This window comes from Vespula pensylvanica, chromosome 2 (genome assembly GCF_014466175.1).
Source record: "Vespula pensylvanica isolate Volc-1 chromosome 2, ASM1446617v1, whole genome shotgun sequence".
Taxonomy (NCBI): Eukaryota; Metazoa; Arthropoda; class Insecta; order Hymenoptera; family Vespidae; genus Vespula; species Vespula pensylvanica.
Window position 1 is genome coordinate 14450345 of NC_057686.1, and position 23303 is coordinate 14473647.

Sequence of the window (23303 nt, forward strand, 5' to 3'; positions counted from 1 at the left end):
GAGAGAGAGAGATAGAAAAAGAGAGAGAAAGATATACATGTATGTATATACAAGTGGAAAGAGAAATGCGGTAAGTTGATGCTTCAAATAAAGAGGCATCGTTCGTTGCTGCGAACTGTAAATCTTGTGAAAGAGAGGATAAGAGATCGAAAGAGATAGAGAGTGAAATAGAGTGAGAAGGGAATAGAGAGAGAGAGAGAGAGAGAGAGAGAGAGAGAGAGAGAGAAAGAGGCTATAAGCATGACATTTATCTGACTGGCAAGCAAAAGATAAAGGCGAATAGCTCGGTGAATCCGTTCTATGTTTTTTTATATAGAATTATAGAACATTCAAATATAATTATAAGCATCAGCAATTTCTCACGCCGATTACATCGACCATTCTGTTGTTTTCTCTTCTTTTTTTTTTTCTTTTTCGTTGTACCGCATTTAACCCTGATGACATCTTGATATCTGTCCTTACCATTGTTATTTTTTGATCCTTTCTATTTCTTCTTTCACTCGAGAAATCTTCTTCTGGCGATTCCATTTCTGTTCAATTTGTTTTTGATCCTTTTAATTCGTCTCTTTATTTCTATATGGCTCAAGCAACCAAAGACACTGCAGTTTAACGAATCAACGCAAGAGATAGATAGATAGATAGATAGATAGATAGATAGATGGATAGATAGATAGATGGATAGATAGATAGATAAATAGATAGATAGATATATAGATATATAGATTAAAAGATAGATGATACACTGACAAGTACATAGAAAAACATGGCTTGAAAGAACAAGAGAGTCGATCGATTTGCGAAAAGGTATGTATGTACCTGACACATACTCTCCTCTTTTTTTTTCTTTTTTTCTTTTAATCCCATTCTAATAATCGCGATGATAAATAATAAGAATAAAAATGTGCTGGCGATTTAAAAGCTGAGAAATTACATACTCCGTTTTCTACGTCAATCGATATACGAATCTAATAGTGACGGAACGAAACTTAAAATTGATCGCAAGTAAGAAGTTACATCAGTTCGGAGAGCGAGAGGATTTTATGAGAATTCCCTTCGCAAGGGTGCATATTTTCATAATCGAGTGGCTACGTGTTTTTTATTCTTTTTATCTTTTTAATTATATATATATATATATATATATATATATATATAATGCTTAATTTAATAATTTTTCTCCTCTTTTATTTTTTATCTTATAATATATATATATATATATATATATATATATATATATATATTGTTTGTTTCGTTCGTTCGTTTTTTACTTAAAAAAAATATTTTTTGGTTATAAAGGTAGTATCGAGCGTTGTATGAAACATAAAGGCGAATGTTCATCATGTGTAGAACATCAAATTAGACGTACAATTAGACGAATTTCTATCGAAACGTTAATTTTTATTTTTGATAATTATCGAAAAATATAAAGTGAAATTTGTCATCGTCCAATTTGTCGAAATATTTCTGATTACACACGAACGCTAACAGCCATATGATGAATATTCGAAAATCGAAACAAAAGATTAAAACTATATATCGTCCAATGATTAGAGAATACAATATAATAATATAATATAATATATATATGTATATAAATGGTAAACGTATTGCTACGATGAGTAATCCGGGAAAACAAATTTTAAGCGGCCAGAAATAATGTGAGTTAGTAGAAATATATTTCAGCAGCGTATCAGCGCACGGAGGACAGTATGTATGTATAGAACACAGATATACACAGGCAAGAACGACAGTGAAAAATTGAAGCTCGCACAAAACACCAACATTTCACTATTTATAATATAAGGAAAAAGTTATCGAGTACTTTTAATCTTGTTTTATTATTATTTTTTTGTTTCTTCACTTTTTCTTTTGCACGATAAAGTTTCATGGCCATAAGAGAGAAAGAGAGAGAAAGAGAGATAGCGATATAGACAGAGATAGAGATAGAGATAGAGAGAAAGAGAAAGAGAGAGAGAGAGAGAGAGAAAGATACAGACAGAGAAAGAGAGAAAACGTTCAAACGAAAAGGATTCTTTGCAACATCCAGTCTCGAAGTGGACCATATATTTTTCAAAGAAACGACGCAATAATGATTCGAAAGTAATAATAATAAAAAAAAGTTCGAGTGTTTTAAAATTTGATAACGACACTGCCTATACGATTTGAATACAAAATTTAAAAAAATTTATAATACTACAATTGTACTATAATAGTTGAAATAAATATCGTTCATTTAATGCTTGCTGGATAAAACACTTGTACATGTATAGCAAAGCTTTGAAATAAAATTCCAAAAAAAAAAAAAAAGAAAAGTAATAATAAAGAGAAAGACAGAGAGGGAGATTACAATTTTGTTTCATTAATTAACTCGTATTTCAAAACTCGATGAGTCGAAATTGTACGCAAGTAGAGTGACAGGAATGGAAAAAAAAAAGAAAAAGAAAATAAAATTTCAAACTGTTGCGACGATGAATGAAACTAATTTTTGTTGATTGATTTTTTTCTCTTTTTTTTTATTTTGCACGTAAGTGATTGACAACGAGAAGGGATGCCCAAATATCCTAAAACGTATCTCTCTGTGAATTTTGTTTCTCTGACAACATGAAAGACACACGATGGACGACACGAATAAGCGTTCTCCTACTATGGACGTCACAAATACGATATAGAATAAACATCGCGCTAATTTTACAAAGGTAAATTATTTTTGCTGAAGATATATATATATATATATATATATATAATATATATGTAATATAATATAATAATTAATAAATTATAACACGACGATATGACAAAGATGATGTAAAATCGAAGAAAATACTAGGTCTTATCGTGGCTTTTCTCGATCACGTTTTTACGATTTTCGTATTTCTTATAATACGATAATTATAAAGAGAAAGAGAGAGCAAATAGATGAACAGATAGGACACGAGACGAATAGAACATTAGACAGAGAGAGAGATAGATAGACAGAGAGAGAGAGAGAGAGAGAGAGAGAGAGAGAGAGAGAGAGAGAGAGAAAGAGAGAGAGAGAGAGAAAAAGCAAGAAAGCATTGAAAAAGAAGAAATAAAAAAAAAATTGCACCGATATGGCGTAAGCACACTTTTATCGAATTATGTACCTACTACGAACTATAAATCACGAGCTTCTTTTTCTCTAGATATAATAAAAAAGATATATATAAAAAAAAAAAGAAAAAAGACAAGAACAATTGCGACGAAATAGTATTTCTTGATTAGAGGAAAGCTAGGTGTAACGATCAACAATGATCGAGAAAATTTGTCTTATCTCAGACTCGATAAAAAAGGTTCATCTGTTTTTTGAGAATCCATTGATTAAGATTTATTGAGAATAAAGAGAGAAAGAGAGAAAAAGAAGAAGAAGAAAAAGAAGAAGAAGAAGAAGAAGAAGAAGAAGAGAAAACCTAAGAGAAAAATGGACCGTGCGGGTAACGGACCGTGTTGACGCGTGCTGCTCGACAAATAAGGGCCGATGATTGGAGTCTCTCAAATTTTAAAATATACTATATATTTCATCGGATCGTCGTAATTATAATAAACAAATATGCGCGGACGGACATATAAAGAAATTTCTATATACATATGTATACATATGTGTATATATATATATATATATATGTATACATATGTGTATATATATATATATATATATATATATATATATATATATATACACATACATATGTATAACTGCGCGCGCGCGTGTGCGACTCGCAGAGACACACAAACAAAATTTTCCCTTTTTTTTTATTTTATTTTATTTTTTATTTCTAAATGGACGATTTTCTAATAGGAACAACGACGACAACAGCGATCCGCGTTAACGTATGATTTTTGCAACGACCAACGCCGGAGATGAGTAAAGCTAATTCCGATATCGATTTTTTTCTCTTTTATTTTATTTTATTTTATTTTATTTTATTTTTATTTTTATTCTCGACGCTCGGTACACAACCCCCTACCCTTAGCTCGCTACGACGAATCAAAAATCGTCTGGTGATGGCCGAGAAACGAATAAAAAAAATAGGAAAAAAAAAGGGAAAAAAGAAAATTCGGCTCTTTTATGGTCGGTGTTATTTTCTTTTTGTACTGTTTTTTCTATTTTTTTTTTTATTTTTTTTTTCCTTTTAATAAGTCACTTTTTGACATATCGTAAAGCGAATTTTTCTTTTAAAGGGGATCGAGAATTCGTCTAACACATCGAAACAACAGAAGAACTCGCGTTTTTCAAAATTATCCTTCGTATTCTAAAGTATGTCTCGTAGAAACATACTGTATGATAGATTTGTAGAGAAGCGAATAAAACCTAGGTGAGTAAGGACTGGTCCACGTTCTAATTAATCGACGACGCTCGATTTCTCTGTATATCATTTGAATTATTATCTAAAAAATATTTAGTAAACTCTCTTTGGGGGGAAGATCAATCTTCGACGGGATCGTAATTTCATTTGACTTTTTTCATTTTTTTTTCTTTTCAATTTCTTTTTTGTTTCGTTTCTTTGTTATTGACTGTTCTTTTCTTTTTACATAATTATGATTATTTTGTCTTTTTTTTTTATTTCAATTCTCACTCTAAGACTGGACCACGGTGAACAACATGATAGAAAAAACACGAGTATATATATATATATTATTAATTTGTTCCTCTTTTACGTTTCACCAAATTCACCGACCAAGCGAATATGTACGTGTTTCTAACTCGTCGGAAAAACCATAGATCGTCCAGTAGCAATATGTTTCTTAGATTTCGACGATTCCTTCGTTTCTTATTTATTATTCATTTTGATATTTATCTTTCGTTTTTCTTTCTGACAAATAATCGTAAAGATTTGTGGTACGAGCGACTCATTTTGCTCGTAATTTAACACGAGGCCTCTCGTGACTCGTGTATATAAACTCACGGATCAAACATATCGTTTTCTTTCTTTTTTTTTTCGTTAGACATAACAATAATAATAACGATAACGATAATAATAATAATAATAATAATAATAATAATAATAATAATAATAATAATAACGATATATATATATACTATAGTAATGTATATATAGACGTTATAGGAGAAAATAATAAAAATGGACTTACCAAACCGACGAGTAGAAAAAATACTAGGAATGTGCGGCCGAGGACCGTCTGGCAGTAAACGTCGCCATATCCTACCGTGGACATCGTCACGATTAGAAAATACACGCAGGTCCAGTACGAAAGCTGTTGCGGGTTTGTGAACTCGAATGGATCCCCTGAGTTTTCAAGCTGTGAAGAAATTATTCTCGGATCATCAAGATCAACGATCTCGGTTTAATTAAATTTAAATGGGGGAGTCTTCGAGTAGATATAGAAAAAGGAAATTGTGAGAAAGAGAAGTCGTCCTTTCCGTGATGTGAGATACGTATGTACCTAATTGAAAAAATTTTTTTACCAAATGAATGATGCCAGCAGCGGTCAACCAGACGGAGATGAAGATGGATACGAGTTGGGCGAGACGAATGGAGCTCGATGTCTTTAGAATGTTGAGGTACTGGAGGATGTCAGGGACCGTCATCAATCGTAGGGCTCGGAGGAATCTCAGTCCGATCCACGTCCGATCGAGATATATCGATACGAAGGACGGTGGTATCGTAAAGTAATCCACGAACGAGTACATCTCCAGCATGAACCACAGCTTGTCACTGGCGGCGATAAACTGTTTACGGGAAAGACAAAAAAAAAAAAAAACAAACGGCAAGATGATCGATCCTTGTACAATCGATCGATATAAATTTCTATTCCTGTGTGTTTTATTTGTTCTTTTCGCTTTTCCTTTCATTCATCCTAAAATTCTAAAAATATCGTTTACTTACGCGTATAAAAAAGTAGACCATAAAAAATATATTGAAAGCTAAGTCTATCTGCTGAGTAAAATTGTTGCTCCATTTCTGGCAACGTTCCACCTCCTCGCTAAAACAGAAAAAAGAAAAGTCCCCGATCGTTGGATTATCGATAATAATATTCTTGTTTAAGAAGAGAGAAAGAAATGGTGGGAAAGGAAAAAGGAAAGTGGGAAAGAAAGGTATTCTTTGCGGGAATGAAGTAAAGACCTTTGTCAAGACGAGACGAGTAATTGCAACAGGTGCAACGCACAAGGTTTTCTTTTAATCGATAGACAGACAGCAGAAACGCGAACAGCAGACAAGGAAAAAGGTTAAGTGTCGAGTTTACTTGTGCAAAATTCAACGAATTGTTTTTCGAGATTGACTATAATAATAGTAATATTAATACTATTATTACTAATAATAATAACCAAATAACAGAAGACAAAATTCTTACCTGGAGGCATCGATGAAGTATATTATAAGCGATGCTATACTGAGAATGAAAACTAGCACCACCTGAAATAGAAAACACAATATGTCAGCTACTTTGATCGTCCTGTTTTAAGAATAAATAAATAATTGAAAGGAAAGAGAGAGAAAGAGAGAGAGACAGACAGAGATAGAAAGTAACAATAACGTCTTAAGTTTCTCGAGTAGGTACTATAACCGATGATAGAGTAGTGGAACGAAAGGATGGAGGATGTGAAAATAAACACGAAACGTAGACTTTAGAGTATACCAACTAGGAAATAAAATCTTGCTTAACATAGAATAAGCGCGTACATCCACGTGCGTGTGCGTATGTCCGTATTATGAATGGTGCGTATTCTTTCACACAAACACAGGTACCTACTTATACATATACCTTAATACATGAAACACAAACAGAGATGAAAAAACATAAATTCGAAAGTACGATAAAATTTATGAGTTATCAAAGAGAATCGAAGCTCCCACGGTTGTCCTAGAGCTCGCATATACATTAATATATACATAATATATATATATATATATATATATATATATATATATATATATATATAAACGTAATGTAAATAACTAAAGAGGCATAAGTCTTGTATGTACGTATATCCTAGGTAAGCTACATCACTCGCAACGATCGATTTCAAGTTACTTGGCTCTGTTCCAGATACTACCTCGTTAAATTTCGAACGATTTCCCGCTTCGTATGCTCAAAATCGGCCCTCACTTTTATTTTTTATATTTCCTCTTCCTTCTCTTTCATATATTATTATCAGTTGATGGTTAAGTTCACGACTAAAGCACTCTCGCTTGTGGCTCGTTAAATTTGTCCAACGCGATGCGTGTTTCGACACCCACTAGTAGTTTCTTCTTACCCCTCCTCGCCACATTCTCCCACATGACGGCCATACCGAGTGGGCGACGAAAACAAATACTACTTGTTTATTATTACAAACTTTCTCTATCAGCCGAAACACAAAGAGGAGCTAGATGATATATCCTTTTCGAAATAGCCCAGCTGATTACACTTTGAATCACGATTATTCTCTTTACAATGCTATTCATTCATGATTTAATATCTAAATGCCTGGATAATCCGAAGAAGGGTAGGTCACAAGTTCGAATTTATATTAAATTATAAAAATTTGCTTTAGAAATTATTTAGAAACTACCTTGAAATGAGAAGAAACAAATCGAGTTGCGCGAATAAATTCTTTCGATTTCCGATACAAATTCACTTTCATCTTTTTAAAGAAAAGAAAAGAAAAGAAAAGAAAAGAAAAGAAAAGAAAAGAAAAGAAAAGAAAAGAAAAGAAAAGAAAAGTAAAGAAAGATAAAGAAAAAAATAATGATAATAAAAATGTAAATAAACTGGTTGATTCACTCGTAGAGAATCGAAGAAAATTTCACAAAGTAAAGTTAACGTTACTGAAATAAACATCAAGATAGAGGAAGATAAAGCGAGAGAGAGAGGAAGAGAGAGAGAGAGAGAGAGAAGGGAGATATCGGAGGGGTGCAGTAAGAGTCAGTTTTATCAATAAACGCGTGTATGGCCGGAGGAGGATGTTATACCCGTGACCACCAGCACCGATATCGATCGGTGGCAACCCTCTCCGACTCCCTCGCTTCGTTCGTAGCGCGAGCTGCAACGTGTCGGCACCTATACGTTACCGGGTTAACCGAGTACAGCTGCACTCCAACGGGGGTAAGACAAGCTTTACGTTTGAACTTGCGTTTGACCTGGTCACGAGGCTGTCGCTTTTCTCTCTCCTTCTCTCCTTCTCTCTCTCTCTCTCTCTCTCTCTCTCTCTCTCTCTCTCTCTCTCTCTCTCTCTCTCTCTCTCTATTGCCTCTTTCAGGCAGAAGGATGCCTCTCTCTCTTATTCACTCTATTTCAAATCTCCAGTACATCCTCCTTCCTCTCTCCTTCAGCAACGAATGAAACGCGAGGTGGCGTTTCACTACTTTCCAACCCTTCAGCACACGCCCGAACACCGATCTTCTCTTTCTCTCTCTCTCTCTCATTCTCGCTTTTGCTTCCTCTTGATATCTCTCTCTCTCTCTCTCTCTCTCTGTCCCTTCCTTGTTTGCTTTTGGTATCTCTCTCCGTCTCTCTTTCTTGCTTGTTCTGGATATATATATCCCTCTCTCTTTCTTGCTTACTCTTGGTACATATATGTGCATATATATATATGTATGTATGTATGTATGTATGTATGTATGTATGTATGTATGTATGTATGTATGTATGTATGTATGTATGTATGTATGTATGTATGTATGTATGTATGTATGTATGTATGTATGTATGTATGTATGTATGTATGTATGTATGTATGTATGTATGTATGTATGTATGCATGTATGCATGTATGTATGTATGTATGTATGTATGTATGTATGTATGTATGTATGCATGTATGTATGTATGTATGTATGCATGTATGTATGTATGTATGTATGTATGTATGTATGTATACATATATATACATATATATCTCCCACTTACTGGAGCATGATAGGAAGATATAGGTCAGTGGGTTATCACCACCGGGATCGTTCTCCATTACCGGAAGCTTTTCTGACCAATTGCATCTTCGAAAGGACAACTGGACTGAGGGTAAGTTCGTGGCTACAAGGGAGGAAGAAATGAAAGGGGAAAAGAAAAAGATGGAAGACGAATTCGTACTTTCCGATTGTTAAGTTTCTTAACTGAGACTTCAAGTTGTTTACGTGCTCTGTTTATTCGTCTCTTCCTATCAGGAATTAGAGAGATCCTTGAAAGAAACCGGAACGAACGGGGCTGGGTGGGTGAACCGAAGCGGTGCAATCTGGTAAGAGATTTATTTATCGCGAGCACAGTTCTTTACGGCGTCCTACTGTCTCTTGATTCCCATTGTTATTTAAATTACAAATAAATAAATATATCGTATATATACATATATATTTCGTTGGCGTTAAATAAATATAATGATCGTAGAAAATGTTCGTGTAAAGAGAAAGAAAGAAAAAGGAGGTAAACAGAAGGAGATAAAAAAAGAGAAGAAAAAACGAATTTAATTATTTTAACTTTTTGAATAAAATAAAAGAAAACAAAGAAAGGGAAAGAGAAAAAAAGAGACATATAGCACGGGACATGTAAAAGTGTCACGTTAATCGATTCGCATGTACCGCCTCATGCAGCTGCATTATACGCATACACATACATATACACGGTATGTACGCAGCGCGCTTTAGTCGTAGCGACTCTCGCAAAGTTATTACAAAAGCTACTTCATTCAACGCTTCGTGAAGTAGAAGTGGCACTACCTCTTACTACCCCTACCCCCTCTACCCCACACCTTCTATCCTCGCACTATCACCGACGTCCTGTTCCATCCCCTACGAAGATACATATGTACGTACATACATACGTAGTGTAATTTTCACGTCTCGAGCGCGCCAGAGCGCTACTTAAGAAAATGCAATTTGCCCTGAGGAGCGGACAATCTGACCTATCGCGCCTTGCTATAAATAAAGATTGCCGTTCTTATTTTAGGATGAAAATTAGCGTGGGTCTCGGACAGTCTCGTCACGAGCCTCCTCGGTTATTTTCGTCGTCACCAAGACGACATATGCATATACTCTTTCTCTCTCTCTCTCTCCCTATCTCTCCTATCTCTCTCTCCGTCTTTCTTTCGATGAAGGATTTCATTTCTAAATCGTAAAATTGCAGCAAAAAAATCGACCTCGATTCTTCGTACTAAAGGAAAGTATCGTCGGACAGAAAAGGGGGAAAAAAAACGTTCGCTTGAGAATCGATTGATTGAATAATTAATAATAAATTAGTAACGACGATTATCTTATACAATCGAAAAGGAAGGAAGAAAAGAAATTTATCGAAAGATGATTTAAGGAGGGATGATTGCATCGAATAAGATTTAGTTCCTAACGCCACGTCTAATTTCGTTATGTTAGAACCTAAACCTTATGCATTTAGTCCGATGGACGGAGGGAAGTCGAAGGTCAAGAACGAGAGAACGAACTCGGACTTCGTCAAGGGATTTCCTTCGCCTCGGGCTTACTTTTTAATTCGTCGTTCGATTCGTCGTTCTCCGAGTATAATAGCTCGTTAATAACGGAATCAAAGATTCGAGATTAGTTGATTCGATGAAGAAAGTATGGCGGATTTATAAGTAAAAGCAAACGAGATCATATCTTTCACGATTTTGTTGTGCAATAACGATTCTTAATTTGGATAATTGAAATCCTTGTTTTACGAGTACATGTAGGTTTCCATATACGTGTGCGTGTGTTTGTTAGCTATACGATAGAAACTCTTATTCGAGACTTGGGTATATCCGTGACGAAACGATGATCTCGATCGTGAACGAATCATCAACGATCCTTGGAATCGTCATCCAACTTAGATAACAACGGTGAATCATAGTCTCTGCTTGAAATAAGAATCTTCGTCAATATGTTCCTTCTCTTTCTCTCTCTTTCTCTCTCTCTTTCTCCTCTTTTAAACCTTCTCTGCTGAGTATAAAAAAAATAAAGTACTGCTACGAGAGAGTTATTCGAAAGGGAGGATGAGAGGTAGTCGAGAGGGTACCAGGCAAGAAAGTTTTACATCCCGAGATGGCGTACATCCAATTTTACGTCGTTTCGCGCCAACGGCAGATTGAACCGGGTTTATCTAATTCGACTATTTATACGAGTAAACGCGAAATTCGACGGTGGAAAACTACCGGCCTACGTATCAGCGACGTTTCACCCTTCTTTCCCTTTTCTTTCTTGACAATGACATAAGACGAGAGGATTCTAACGATCGTACGGATTTGTAGTTGAAATGCGAATACGAGAGAAAAAGAGAAGGAGATGGAAGATAATAGAAGAATATATCCAAGATTAGAAGAAAATCCTTCAGAATTTCTCTAATCCGATAATCCTTCGTATCCGATTTATGATTGTTACATTAATTAATAAAAAAGAAAAAACGTTGTACTATATACGTTATTTAATAAATATATATATAACGTACACAAAGAAAATTTTTCGATAATAATCTACGCAGAAAGCAAATAACATGGCGTAAGTTGTTATAGCAAGTAAACACGATACGCCGGCAAATAACGTTGCCAACGATGTCCGCCAAAGTTTAGCATTATTCTATTTCCTAGGACGAATGATTCAAAATCGCTCGTCAGATGTATAACGAGCTCTCTCTCTCTCTCTCTCTCTCTCTCTCTCTCTCTCTCTCTCTTTCTTTCTCTCTCTCGCCTGTAATATTCCCCATTCGTAGGTATACACTAGTTTCGGTGTTTCATCGATGTCGAGCATTGATGATGCTGGAAACGGATCTACTAATTACACGCTAATTACGTTCGGAAATGAACGGGAACCACGTAACGACGAGAAGATTGAGATTGGTTCATTTATCGATCCCCAAATGCAATTGAAAAACATTATTCCATGTATTCTTGATAGTGATCGATAATGATCCAATATTTCGTTTGAAAGAAAAAAGAAGAAAAGATCAAAAAATATATTTTTATTCGAAAGTAGGAGTACATGTATTTCTCTCTCTCCCTCTCTCTTTCTCTCTCTCTCTCTCTCTTCCCCCCTCCAGCCCTCTCTTTTTCTTTATCTCTATATCCTATCCGCAGCGAGAACTATCGATAATGGGCCTTGGCACAGTAAAATTCGTGTTAGTCGGACGGGAGCGCGCTCCTAACATTTTACTTCGAATGGCGTCATGACAAATCTGTTACATTCTTGGAAATGGATATTGGCCGGTCGCCAACCGCCGTTATCTACTTTCCTTTCGGAGTATGATCCATATCCTTAATCCTTTTCGTTGCTTCCCACGAAAAATTACCTGTTACGATCCTCATTTTCATTTATGGAAAAATACTAATCACTCGATGAGCTATTCGCTAATAAGAATTACTGATCACGTGTATTATTTCTAAATTACCACGTGTTATCGATCGGTATAGATCATTAAAAGAAAAAAAAAAAAGAAAAGAAAAACAAAAAACCGAGGAAATAAATGTAAATACTAAAACGCAAATAAATCATACATCGGTGAAATTTTCGTAACGAGTCGAGGCAAATCGTATTTAAACGATTAGACTTAATAGAAAGAGGAAGAGATAGGTAAAAGCGATCGGAGATTATTCTAAGTGTTTCCGACACCTAATCGATCGAGTTTGCGTGATGTACGTGTAAGGGACAATCAAGATCCATACGTTTACGTCTTAGACGTTTAAGAATAAGGGATCTTCTCTCGAAAGAAAACTGAAACCATCGCTCTTCTAATTCGTAATGCTAAGAATTTTTGGTGAAATTCGATTTTCTATTAATAATTGATTATTAAAATATGTTTCTTCGATCCTCCGAAGAATGGAGATAAAGGGGTAGCTATACAAAATATTTATTATTAGAATAAAGGAAGAAGAAGAAGAAGAAGGAGGAAATGGAGAAAGAGAGGATCTGTCCGAATAAATATCTCACGATCCCTCGCGGACCCTCGGCAATCAGTAGCAAAGATATATGTAGCATCGATTATAAATTATACACGGGATGACCTCGAAAGGGCAAACCGAAAAGGTTTCGTTTATCGATTCTTTGTTAGCGCTTGACGTCGAGCGAAATTAGACGACGACGACGACGACGACGACGACGACGATGAAGACGAAGACAAAGACGAAGACGGCGACGACGACGACGTCAACGAATCGAGAAACGATATCCTATCATCTATATACGGAATAATCTCGTTGGGATATACAAGTTACGCAGGTATATCGTAGGAGGAAGAGGTATAAAGAATAAGAAACTGATTTCGTTATGTGGGTCGTTTGCTAGGTCATTCCGATTGCTAGTTGTGCAAAGGTTAAAGTCCAATTATAGACGACAGAAAAATAAAGTGACCCTCGTCTTCTGATACGAAATAATAAACGTTATCTGTATCTCTTTTTTTTCTCTTTTTCTCGATCGAACTAAATATATACAAAAGAAATAAAATTTACATTCTAGAAAAGTGGAACACGTCGAACATAAAATATTCTAACCAATAATAAATGGAGAAGGAGAAAGAGAGAGAGAGAGAGAGAGACAAACAGACAGACAGATAGAGAGAGAGAGAGAGAGAGAGAGAGAGAGAGAGAGAGAGACAGAGAGAGAGAGAGAGAGAGAGAGAGAAAGAGAAAGAGAGAGATGATAAGGCATGCGTCTACAAGAAAAGAGAAAGGGAAAGATAAAAGATATCGTAGGGGATGAAGGATAAGAAAGGACGAAAAGAACATATCGAGTTCGATCGCCTCTCTCTTGCTCTCTTGGTTTCTTTCTTTCTCTCTCTCTCTCTCTCTCTCTCTCTCTCTCTCTCTCTCTCTCTCTCTCTCTTTCTCTCAACGAAAAGCCGTTTCTAGGGTGAAGCAGCACACGCACTGCGTAGAAACCATCCACCCAGGGAGAACTAGGTCACCGGCCACGTACAATACTTGTGCGAGCTCCTCGCGAAACATCATGCGACGATGGGCGCACGCGCGCACATCCGAGGGGGTGATTCGCTAATTTTCCTACGCGTTTCACCTTCCAAATTAAACGAAAGGAGTAAGATAGAAGAGGAAACAAAAAAACAGTAATGAAAAAAATTAATGAAAACGCGAATCGAAGGATACCAGGCAAAAAGTAAAATGAAAAGCAGAATAAATAAATAAATAAATGAATAAATAAATAAATAAATAAGTAAATAAATAAACAAATAAAGTAAATTCTTTGTTTCTTTGCCATTGCATTTCCTTTCTTTTCTTCCTTTTTAAAGTTTTCTTCGGTGACGTCATATTACGCTGAGATTACATCGAAAGTGAAAGAAGAGTTACGGAAATATCGATTACACTCTCGATTGCGTGATACGAGATTGCGATCGAGGATGTCGCACGATTCGTACGAGAGATTTATTATCGTTAGACCGAGCCTTTCTAAACCCGATCGTTCGGAAGAGATCGCAAATGGAGACGAAGTGGATCGCTTGAACCGTCTCTCTCGCTCTCTTTCTCTCTACCTATCTCTATCACTCTTATGGATAATGGTACTTAACAGAAATAGATCGCTCATTTGGCGGCTGGCGTCAAATTTGACGTTTCACGAGAAGCAAGCCACGCGCGAACGAACCAACACATGCTATCTTTCAATGGTCGACTTTTTTTTTCTCTTTCTAACCTGTTCGATACTGCGTCACGCTTAACTATTTTCTATTTTTTATTTATTTTTTTTTGTTCCAAAAAAACGAACGAGTCTAAAACACATACATACAACTACGTAAACTGTTCTATCATTCGAGAACTATCAACGCCATCTACGTTACTGTGATTTTACTGAAATTTCGCTATGATGAAAAATTCCTTGTTTTTATTTTTTGTTTTTTCATTTTCCTTTAACAACTTCTCCTCTGAAGTGTTCGAGAAGAAAGATAATTATTATTATTATTGTTATTGTTATTATTCCAGAAATGTACGACGTAGTTCGTTACTTCGTTTTGATAAGTATTTACAAAATGTAAAGGTCAAAACGTTGCTTTAAAGCTCGACACATCTCTACTATCTTTCTCCCTTTAATATTCTCGATAAACAAGCGCGTTCGATTTCTGTGAACGCCGAGTTTCCTTTAGTTTCCCCTATGTCACGTAGATATTAGAAATGGAACGCTGTAAATGTGTACGCTGTGAAAGTGCCGCATCGCGTGCGATATAGAAAGAGAAAGAGATAGAAAGAGAAAAAGGGGGAGGAGCATGCATCCAACGCGTATTTGCGTGCGCGTATCAACGTTGACATATAAACATCTAAGTCGAACGGTTGAAACTTTGTACGAGTATTATTATTTGTCGTTAATACGATACTCTTTCAAATTCGAAAGATATACCTATTTTTAAAACGTTGGCTAAAGATAAATCGATCACGCTTTTAACGTGCGAAGACAAAAAGAAAAGAAAGGGCGCGCAAAATAGGAATCTACAAAGGGACGAACGAAGTGAGAAAGAAGAAGAAGAGAAAATGAAGAAAAGAAAAGAAGAATAAAGAAAAGGAGATAAAGAAACTTACTTTCTTTCTTTTTTTTTTCATTTTTCTTAAAGTTTTCTCTTTACTTACAAGAATACGTCCAGTGGTGGTCTGTCCGGAAATCAGCTCGCCGGCCCAATCTTTGGCCTCAGTCATAAAAGTTCCCTCGAACTCCTTCCCATGGCGGTTCGACTTATGCTCCTTCTGCTTCGGGTCATTTGGGGCGAATTCGGGCTCTTTTCGGCAGCAAAGGAAGGCGAACGCGCGCCAGAGGAGGACGATAAGCAGCCCGGCGAGGAACGTGAAGATGCTCGACAGCAAGAAGCACCACCATTTTCGCTCCTTTAGGCAGTCATCTACCGGGGGCTGCTCGGTCGGCGTCTCTTCGCTCGTCATTCCGGCGGATCTCTGCTGCCCCCGGATCACACATTCACCGGCCAACAGCTACTATGATGGCCGATCGCACGCACTTTATACGCTTCATAATTTCGTCGTCCTTCGAAGCCACGCGGCGGCCAACGTCGCCTTCTTCCTCTTCCACCGCTGCTGCCCTTTCTCTTCCACCGCCTCCTCTTCCTCTCTCTCTCACTCCCGCCTCCACCTCTTCCTCTTCCTCTTCTTCCTCTTCCTCCTCCCCCTCTTCCTGCACAGTCGACTCTATCAGCGTCAAGAACAAGTTCCTTTCCGCTCTCTTCGCGCTATCGCGCTTCCCTTCCTTCCTCCCTCTTACTCCTTTCGACAAGCTCCTTCTTCTTCTTCCTCTTCTTCTTCTCTTCCTCCTCGTCCTCCTCTTGCTCCTCTTCTTCTTTTCCCTCGGCCACCTCTTCCACGTACGTGCTGCTGCTGCTGCTGCTGCGTTCACCACTCTCTCTTTCCACCACCTCAACTCGGCCGCGAGACGACTGCTCTCGCTCGCTCTCTCTCTCTCTCTCTCTCTCCTCGCTCTTTTGCCCTTTACCTACTTACCCCTCTTCTCTCTCGCTCGCTCTCTCTCTCTCTCTCGATCAACCCCCACCCCACCCCACCCCCACCGCTTCCCAGTTTATCTCTACCTTTCCCACTTTCTTTCTTTCTTTCCTTTCTCTTTTCTCCGATCGAGTTACCACTTGTAAAGATAACACCCAACAACGACGCACACCTTTCCCCTTTTGTAACAATTGTTTACGTTCTGTAACGTCTCTCTGTGTCGTTATATAGTACGTTTATTATTCGTTCAATTTCGACGTTATCTCAACGTGTCGCACTTCTCACTGAACGTCCACGTATGGTGCGTATATATACCAGCTTAACGTCGAGCGATTTACTCTCTCCCCTTCTCTTAAAGAAAAGAGGAGAGCGCGAGGAAGTTTTCACCCGGTCAACACCGTGGACGAAGGAACGACTCGGTTCGTCGTCTCATCCCGTCTCTCGTTTCGTCTCGTCTCGACCCGTCTCGTCTCGTCGCTTCGCGTCGCGTCGCGTCGCGTTGCCTCGCCTTCACGTCGTCGAGTAAAACGGTCGTCGAGCAACGTGTGTCCTCTTCTACTAACTCGCGCTCACTCGCGACAACGGGGACGACCCGACCGGCAGTCAATGCCGTTGTCTTTCCAATACAGTATATATAGTGTATATATATAAATATATATATATGTATCTATGTATATATATATATATACACTTATAAATATATATAGTACATGTGTGTATATATATACATGTATGCGTGCATGTATATATGGCACCGAGCGCGACGGACACTTCCCACCTTCTTCTCTTCCTCCTTCTTTTTCTTCCTCTTCTGCTTCTCTTCCTGTATTTCCTCGAAGTGAGGTGAATAATCGTGAAAAAGCACTCGTTACTCAACGATACCCTGTATCCAACAACAACGAGACTTTGCTTTTGTTTTCTCTTTATCTCTCTCTTTCCCTTTTATCCCCTGAGCGAGGACGACGTCGCGACGATAACTACGACACGAACCACTTTGTATCTTTTTTTGTTCGTTCGTTCGTTCGTTCGTTCGTTCGTCCGCTTACTTGCTCGCTCTCTCGCTCTCTCGCTCCTTCCTTCCTTTCTTCCTTCCTTCGTTCGTTCGTTCGTTTCTAACACGAAGAACAAACGTTCCACCTTCGGCGAATGAAGATAAAGGATAGTCGAGTTATTCGAGAAGGCTCTCGCTGTAGTAGCAGCAGCAGCAGTAGCACCACCACCACCACCACCACCAGCACAACCACCACCGCCACCTCCACCACCACCACCTCCACCACTGCCACCACCACCACCACCACCACCACCACCACCACCACCACCACTACCACCACCACCACCACCACCACCACTACCACCACCTCCTTCTTCTTCTTCCTCTTCCTCTTTTGCTTCTTCTTCTCCTCTTCTTCTTCTTCTTCCTCTTCCTTTTCTTACTTCTTCTTCTTCTTCTTCTTCTTCTTCTTCTTCTTTCTCTATTTCTCGTTTCGCACCATCTATCACTCTCGAGCGCGTATACCGAAGTTTCGTTTTTATTAGCCTATCGGGCTGCAGCACACCACCGACGACGACGGCGACGGCGGCGACGACGACGACGACGACGAGGACGACCGAAGGTCCCGACGACCATACCAGTGCTCCGCAGCAATCAATACGCAACAATGGACCGGGACCAATAAGCTCGAAGCTTTTCCTGACGTAGAGAGACGCACGCTCTCTCCCTCTTGCGAGTCGTCCCGTATCCCTCTCCTCCCTAACCCACCGTCACCCCTACGACACACCGCATCCGCCAATCTACATGCGGCTGATCAATTTCAAAAGCTCACCGCCGAGCGGCGCTAACGTCAAACCCGCCAAAACGAATTTTTTCCCTTTACGTCGACGCGATTAAAAAATTTCATTTTCGATCTAATTTTCTTTTTATTTACATACGAATTTGATCGAATACATTATTTCAAACACTTACCGTCAACGTTTATCCAGTGAGAGACGATGAAAATAATTTCTTAGAACGTAATGCCATGTAACGTTGATACTTGATCTTTATAGTACGATTGTAATTACGTGTATTCCTATCTCTTGATGTTATTTATCGACGTTTAACCATTGCTAAATGGGAATACTTACTTAAAGGACAAGCGTAAATAACACGACGATAGAAGAAATAGTAAATTCTACTTTCATTATAATCTCAAACGTTATCGTGGATTGACGTCCAACGACTCAATCGTAATAATGATATAGCGATTTAGAAAGGATTTAAGCTGTGGCCATCGAATTCATAAATCTTCTACGCGTAATTGAAAATAGTAACGGTCCTCGTCACGTTTGCGTAACGAATCGATGAATCCAGCGCCCTCTCGTAGCTTTCAAGGTTCAACGATGACGACGATAAAAAAGGCACTCTACGATTACCGACCAACCAAACTGTTCGATCGATCAACGACATATCTTTGATAATAATTAAAGATTATATAAGATCATGCAAGATATATAATGAAAAACGAGTTTTACTAGTGGATCGTGGATTTAACCTAAGTAAAAGAGAAAATATACCGTTTTGTAATCCTTCGAAAGGAACGATAGATCGTCGTCCATTATTTTTTTTTCTTCCATCGATACTGGTTTACTTTCCCTTACAATATATCGTCGACATGAAATAATATGTCAAAGTAATTAAACGATTTATTGATTTATTACGAAATTTCTCTGTTATAGATTAGGCAAATATCATGTCATCATCCTTCCTGCCGCAAAATAAAAAAAGAAATATGTTAGATATAACGATGACGCTTTGGTGCGCGAACCTATGCATTTTTCTCTTTCTCTTTTTCTCTTTCTCTCTCTCTCTCACATTCACTTATTCTTTTTCTCTCTCTCGAAGGTTCGTACACGAGGTCTTGCATCCATGTAGGAAAGCTGTGCAGAGAAGGAAGAAACCAAAGGCAAGAACGTCGTTCGAACTATCGCGCGGTGTCCTTGACACCGAGGAAGCTGCAATGGCGTCGCCCCCGACACCCAATAAGATTTTAATATCTTCTATATGGTATTTGATTGTAAGCCGGTCCGTAGTTCGAATCGTCTGGTCCAGGTGGATTGGCTGCTAGCGCACGTCTTATGGCCTCTGGGATCGGGGGTGGCGTTGGTAAATGAGCACCCTGAGGACGGAAGCCATTTTCGTCTGCTACGTAGTCCACTTGGATAGGTGTACCGTCGGGTGCCGTGTATGAAAATCTACCCTGCACCGCCTACGATTATACGTCAAGGACGTTTTCTCGATCAAGGTCAAAATCCAATAAGATATCTCTTATCTTGAAAAATGTATTCGAAATTACCTCGCCTTGCTGTCCAGGTGCACCACCAGGCTTAGGACGACCCGTTTCCGATGCTGAAATTCCATTTTCTGTCTCGTAGCTCCAGTTGTACGTGCCGTCTGGGAAGGAATCACGTTGCTGACTACGAATCGCTATAAACCGACCACTGTATGGGCTGGAGAGAAAGAAACAAATGACCTTTACTTTTTCTTATTTCTTTGGACGTTACGAGACAAGGGCTACGAAGGATGTTTGATAATTTGATTTTAATCAATTTGCAGTATTTCGAAGTTTGATAATCTTGATGTTGTATAATTATAAAATTATTTGTGCATCGAGAATATCACTGGACGAAGATGAAAGCAATAAAAAATTATAGCGAAAATCGAAACTATCACTTACTTGTATTCCGGTTGATATTGCGGCTGTTGCTGATAACTAGGCTTTGGTGTCTGCGGAAAGAGATTTTGATTGAAGCCTCTGAATCCTCCATATTGTCCCAAGGCAGAGCCAACAAGAGCGAGGACCAGTATCTGCGATTACGAAAGATATGATAAAGTTACAGTAAATCGAACGTAAACGAATGTGATTATAATATGTCGAAGATTTAATGAACATGTACACATTCTTCGAGAGAGAAAGAGAGAGAAAGAGAGAGAAAGAGAGAAAGGAAAAGAACATGCCAGTTTGAAGACACTCACTGTGTACTGCATGACGATGATGATTCTCCAAGGATCGTGATGCCGATTTGAAGAGTATCGAATCTGTGGCACAAACTACGAATACCGCTGGCATTTATATGTATGAAGACGCTCAAGATCTTCCCTTCTCTCTGCTCCTCTAGACCACATCGATGTCCATTCTCCTCTCCTCTCAAGCACGCAAGTTGTTCTAAGCGCCCTCGCATCACCGCCCCACCTCAACCCCACGTTCGAGGTCACACGGATCCCGGAGTTACTTGTACGTACATATGTTTTCAAAGCGTTAACGTATTGTTATTATTTATAAGCAAATCAATGTTACCACGTATTATCGCAATGAACCAATATGATTATTTCTAGGAAGTGAATACATAGTTTTATAAAAAATATAAATAAATAATATACTACTACGTGTACGACGATTCTAAATCGAAACAAAGGAAAAAGAAACAAAATTGAAGGATATAAATGAAAGTTTAACTATTTCGTAGTATTAGTAAAAAATGTGATGTCTTGTCAACTCGTAAACGCATTTATGAAAGCCTACAATCACCAACGATGATTTCATTCCTGATATATTCATAATTCGCTCTCTGCTTTTCGCCATCCAAAGGCGTAAACGCATTGTTCTTAGGTGAGACCACTCCCAGAGAGCATCACAAACTCTCGTATCTACCTGCATCTCTATAGGACCGCTGATCGTCTGCAAGTCGTAATATCTCTGACGTCTCGGCTTAAAGGTAGATCGTGCGATCTGTGAGCATAGTCAAACTAAAAAACGATAATCGCGAGTTATGTACTCTTTCACCTATGGTAATATGCTTACGTATGAACTCGATGAAACTAACTTTGCTCTGAGAGATTTTTGCATAACTATGATAAAATTAAAACAACTCGACGATGTTCTTCTCGTTTTCGATCGAGCATTATTAATCGAGCTTGCGAAATGCTTGTTGGTACGAGCAAGAGAGTCCCTGAAAATTATAAGAGAATATGCGAAGATAAAATAAATACAAATACCATGAACCGACGTTTAATAAAGCCAAATGTTCTAATTTCTAATCGAAATAAATAAAAATTTAACAAACGATATTAATTATATCGAAATTTTTAACAACGTTATCTGATATCGTTTATCGCTTTATCGAATATTTTGTTTCAAAGTATTCAAGTTCTCAACGGTATTACGCGTGCATAGATCATTATGACTCTATAAGAAATATTTCTCGCTCATTATTTTAATGAGATATGAAAAGTTATGAAATCGATCGTTCGATTCCAACGTGAGTCGTCCCAATTTGGATAGGAACGAGAAGAGGGATTGACGGATTCAATCGATGGAAGGAAACCAAAGAAGAAGGCGGTACGTAAGGCAATTTAAGTTGGGCATTGAACGGCTAGGCGCGGATCGGTTTGCATAATTCTCGAGTAGGATGCTCGCTTGGGAGGCCCCCGAAGGTATGCCTTCTATCCGCGTCTTGGTGAGTCTGAAAGCTCAGAGAGATGACGGGGCATACCTAAGTCAATGTGGTTAATAAAACCAGAAAGGTCAGACCCGGTTGAGATAATTCTCGAGACTCCGAGAGTATTCTGCGAGATCTAGAACCATCGTAGATGAGACAAAAGCCCGGGAGAGATCCTTACCGATCCCGACAAAGAGTCTTTGGAGTTGGAAGATTTTCAATATCTCGGATAGGAACACCTCGTAAGTAAGATATAAGATTAATTCGAACACGCATACTTCGAAGTATCTTCTTGATCATTGCGAACATTACGCGAAACGCCTAAAGGTGATTCACGTAAATATACTGAATTCCAGATGAAACGAGTGTGTGGGACGTGTGTCTCGATATTCTCACGGTACGACTCGAGTATAAAATGGTGCATCTATAAATCAAGGATACTCCTGGAACTCTCGTGAAAGTATATAGATACGGAGTTATCGAATTTCTGGCGATAAGTTCTACGAGCTTGATAGAACACGATGTAATTTCTTGGATATATCATTGGCAAGATTCAAGATCACTGCCGACGCTCGATGATCTTGCTACTTCCTCTCTTTATCCTATTCATTGTCCACGAAGTTAAGGTGATCGTCTATCCTTCCTTTCCCTCTCTCTCTCTCTCTCTCTCTCTCTCTCTCACTCTCTCACTGCTTTATCTCTGATCCTACTCTTTCTTACTTGTAGGTGTTCTATCGAAACTAAACAACTCGTGACCCGGCAGTTGACTTTCCACCTAATGTAAAAGTAACGATTTCTATGACCGATCATCATCAGTATCATTATCATTATCATCATCATCATCTCAAAGGATCATTGCTATTCCACGATGCCTCGTTCCCGTAACTCGGCGAATAAATCGCTAAAAGTTATTGTGCAATCGTTATGGCATTTCTGGCCGACTCCTCTCTTTGTGCTCTGCCCTTCTTTTCTTTCCGGTCCGTGACGAAAGCGAAAGGAATTCATCTTAGAAGATCCACGCCCAGTGAGCCAAGCTGTCAGCAGTACTTCGATTCTTCTCTTTGCTTCTACGTGCGAGGATTCGAGCATCGTGATAATTGGAGCTTCAAAAGGTCACCTGTATCGACATATTGTGCATCTAAATGATTAATCGATGAATAATTCTACTTAACTCCTCCATTACCCTGCCAATTTGTCGTAAGTCAATGGATGTAAATCCGTCGATCCATCTTTCATAACTTTTTTTCTTCAATTTATTCAACGTCGTTCTTGTTTTATTAATTTCAGATAAAACTGACACGATCTTATCTTGACCATCAATCATTTTTGTGACGATTGATATAAATAATAAAAAAAGAAAGTAAAGAAAAGAAAAAAAAGCAGGCACAAAAAAGTATTAAAATCACGGAAAGGCGTTGCGATCGGTCAAGTTATTGTAATTTTCGTGACAGGATACGGC

General features: G+C 38.2%; 2 protein-coding genes across 51 annotated transcripts in view; both read right to left on the reverse strand.

Annotated features, from left to right (window-relative positions):
- The window catches only part of LOC122626874 (calcium-activated potassium channel slowpoke), a 71029-nt gene extending 54597 nt beyond the window's left edge, over positions 1-16432 (reverse strand). For 24 of the 50 annotated variants that reach the window (XM_043807347.1, XM_043807350.1, XM_043807376.1 and 21 more), the window contains exons 1-5: positions 15494-16430; positions 6331-6392; positions 5865-5961; positions 5444-5707; positions 5110-5277 (exon numbers count right to left, since the gene is read on the reverse strand). In XM_043807347.1, the coding sequence (XP_043663282.1) occupies positions 5110-5277; positions 5444-5707; positions 5865-5961; positions 6331-6392; positions 15494-15799 (897 nt within the window). In that variant the 5' untranslated portion in view covers positions 15800-16430. Of the gene's footprint in view, positions 1-5109; positions 5278-5443; positions 5708-5864; positions 5962-6330; positions 6393-15493 lie in introns of all 50 variants that reach the window. The other 26 variants (XM_043807351.1, XM_043807380.1, XM_043807375.1 and 23 more) reach the window with 4 other exon arrangements.
- Positions 16433-19042: 2610 nt separating this feature from the next.
- LOC122626877 (endocuticle structural glycoprotein ABD-4-like) lies at positions 19043-20543 on the reverse strand. The gene is made up of 4 exons (XM_043807391.1): positions 20382-20543; positions 20083-20213; positions 19702-19855; positions 19043-19614 (listed from the first exon to the last, which is right to left on the reverse strand). The coding sequence occupies exons 1-4, from the start codon at positions 20391-20393 to the stop codon at positions 19396-19398; spliced, it is 516 nt and encodes a 171-aa protein (XP_043663326.1). The 5' UTR covers positions 20394-20543; the 3' UTR covers positions 19043-19395.
- Positions 20544-23303: the final 2760 nt, after the last annotated feature.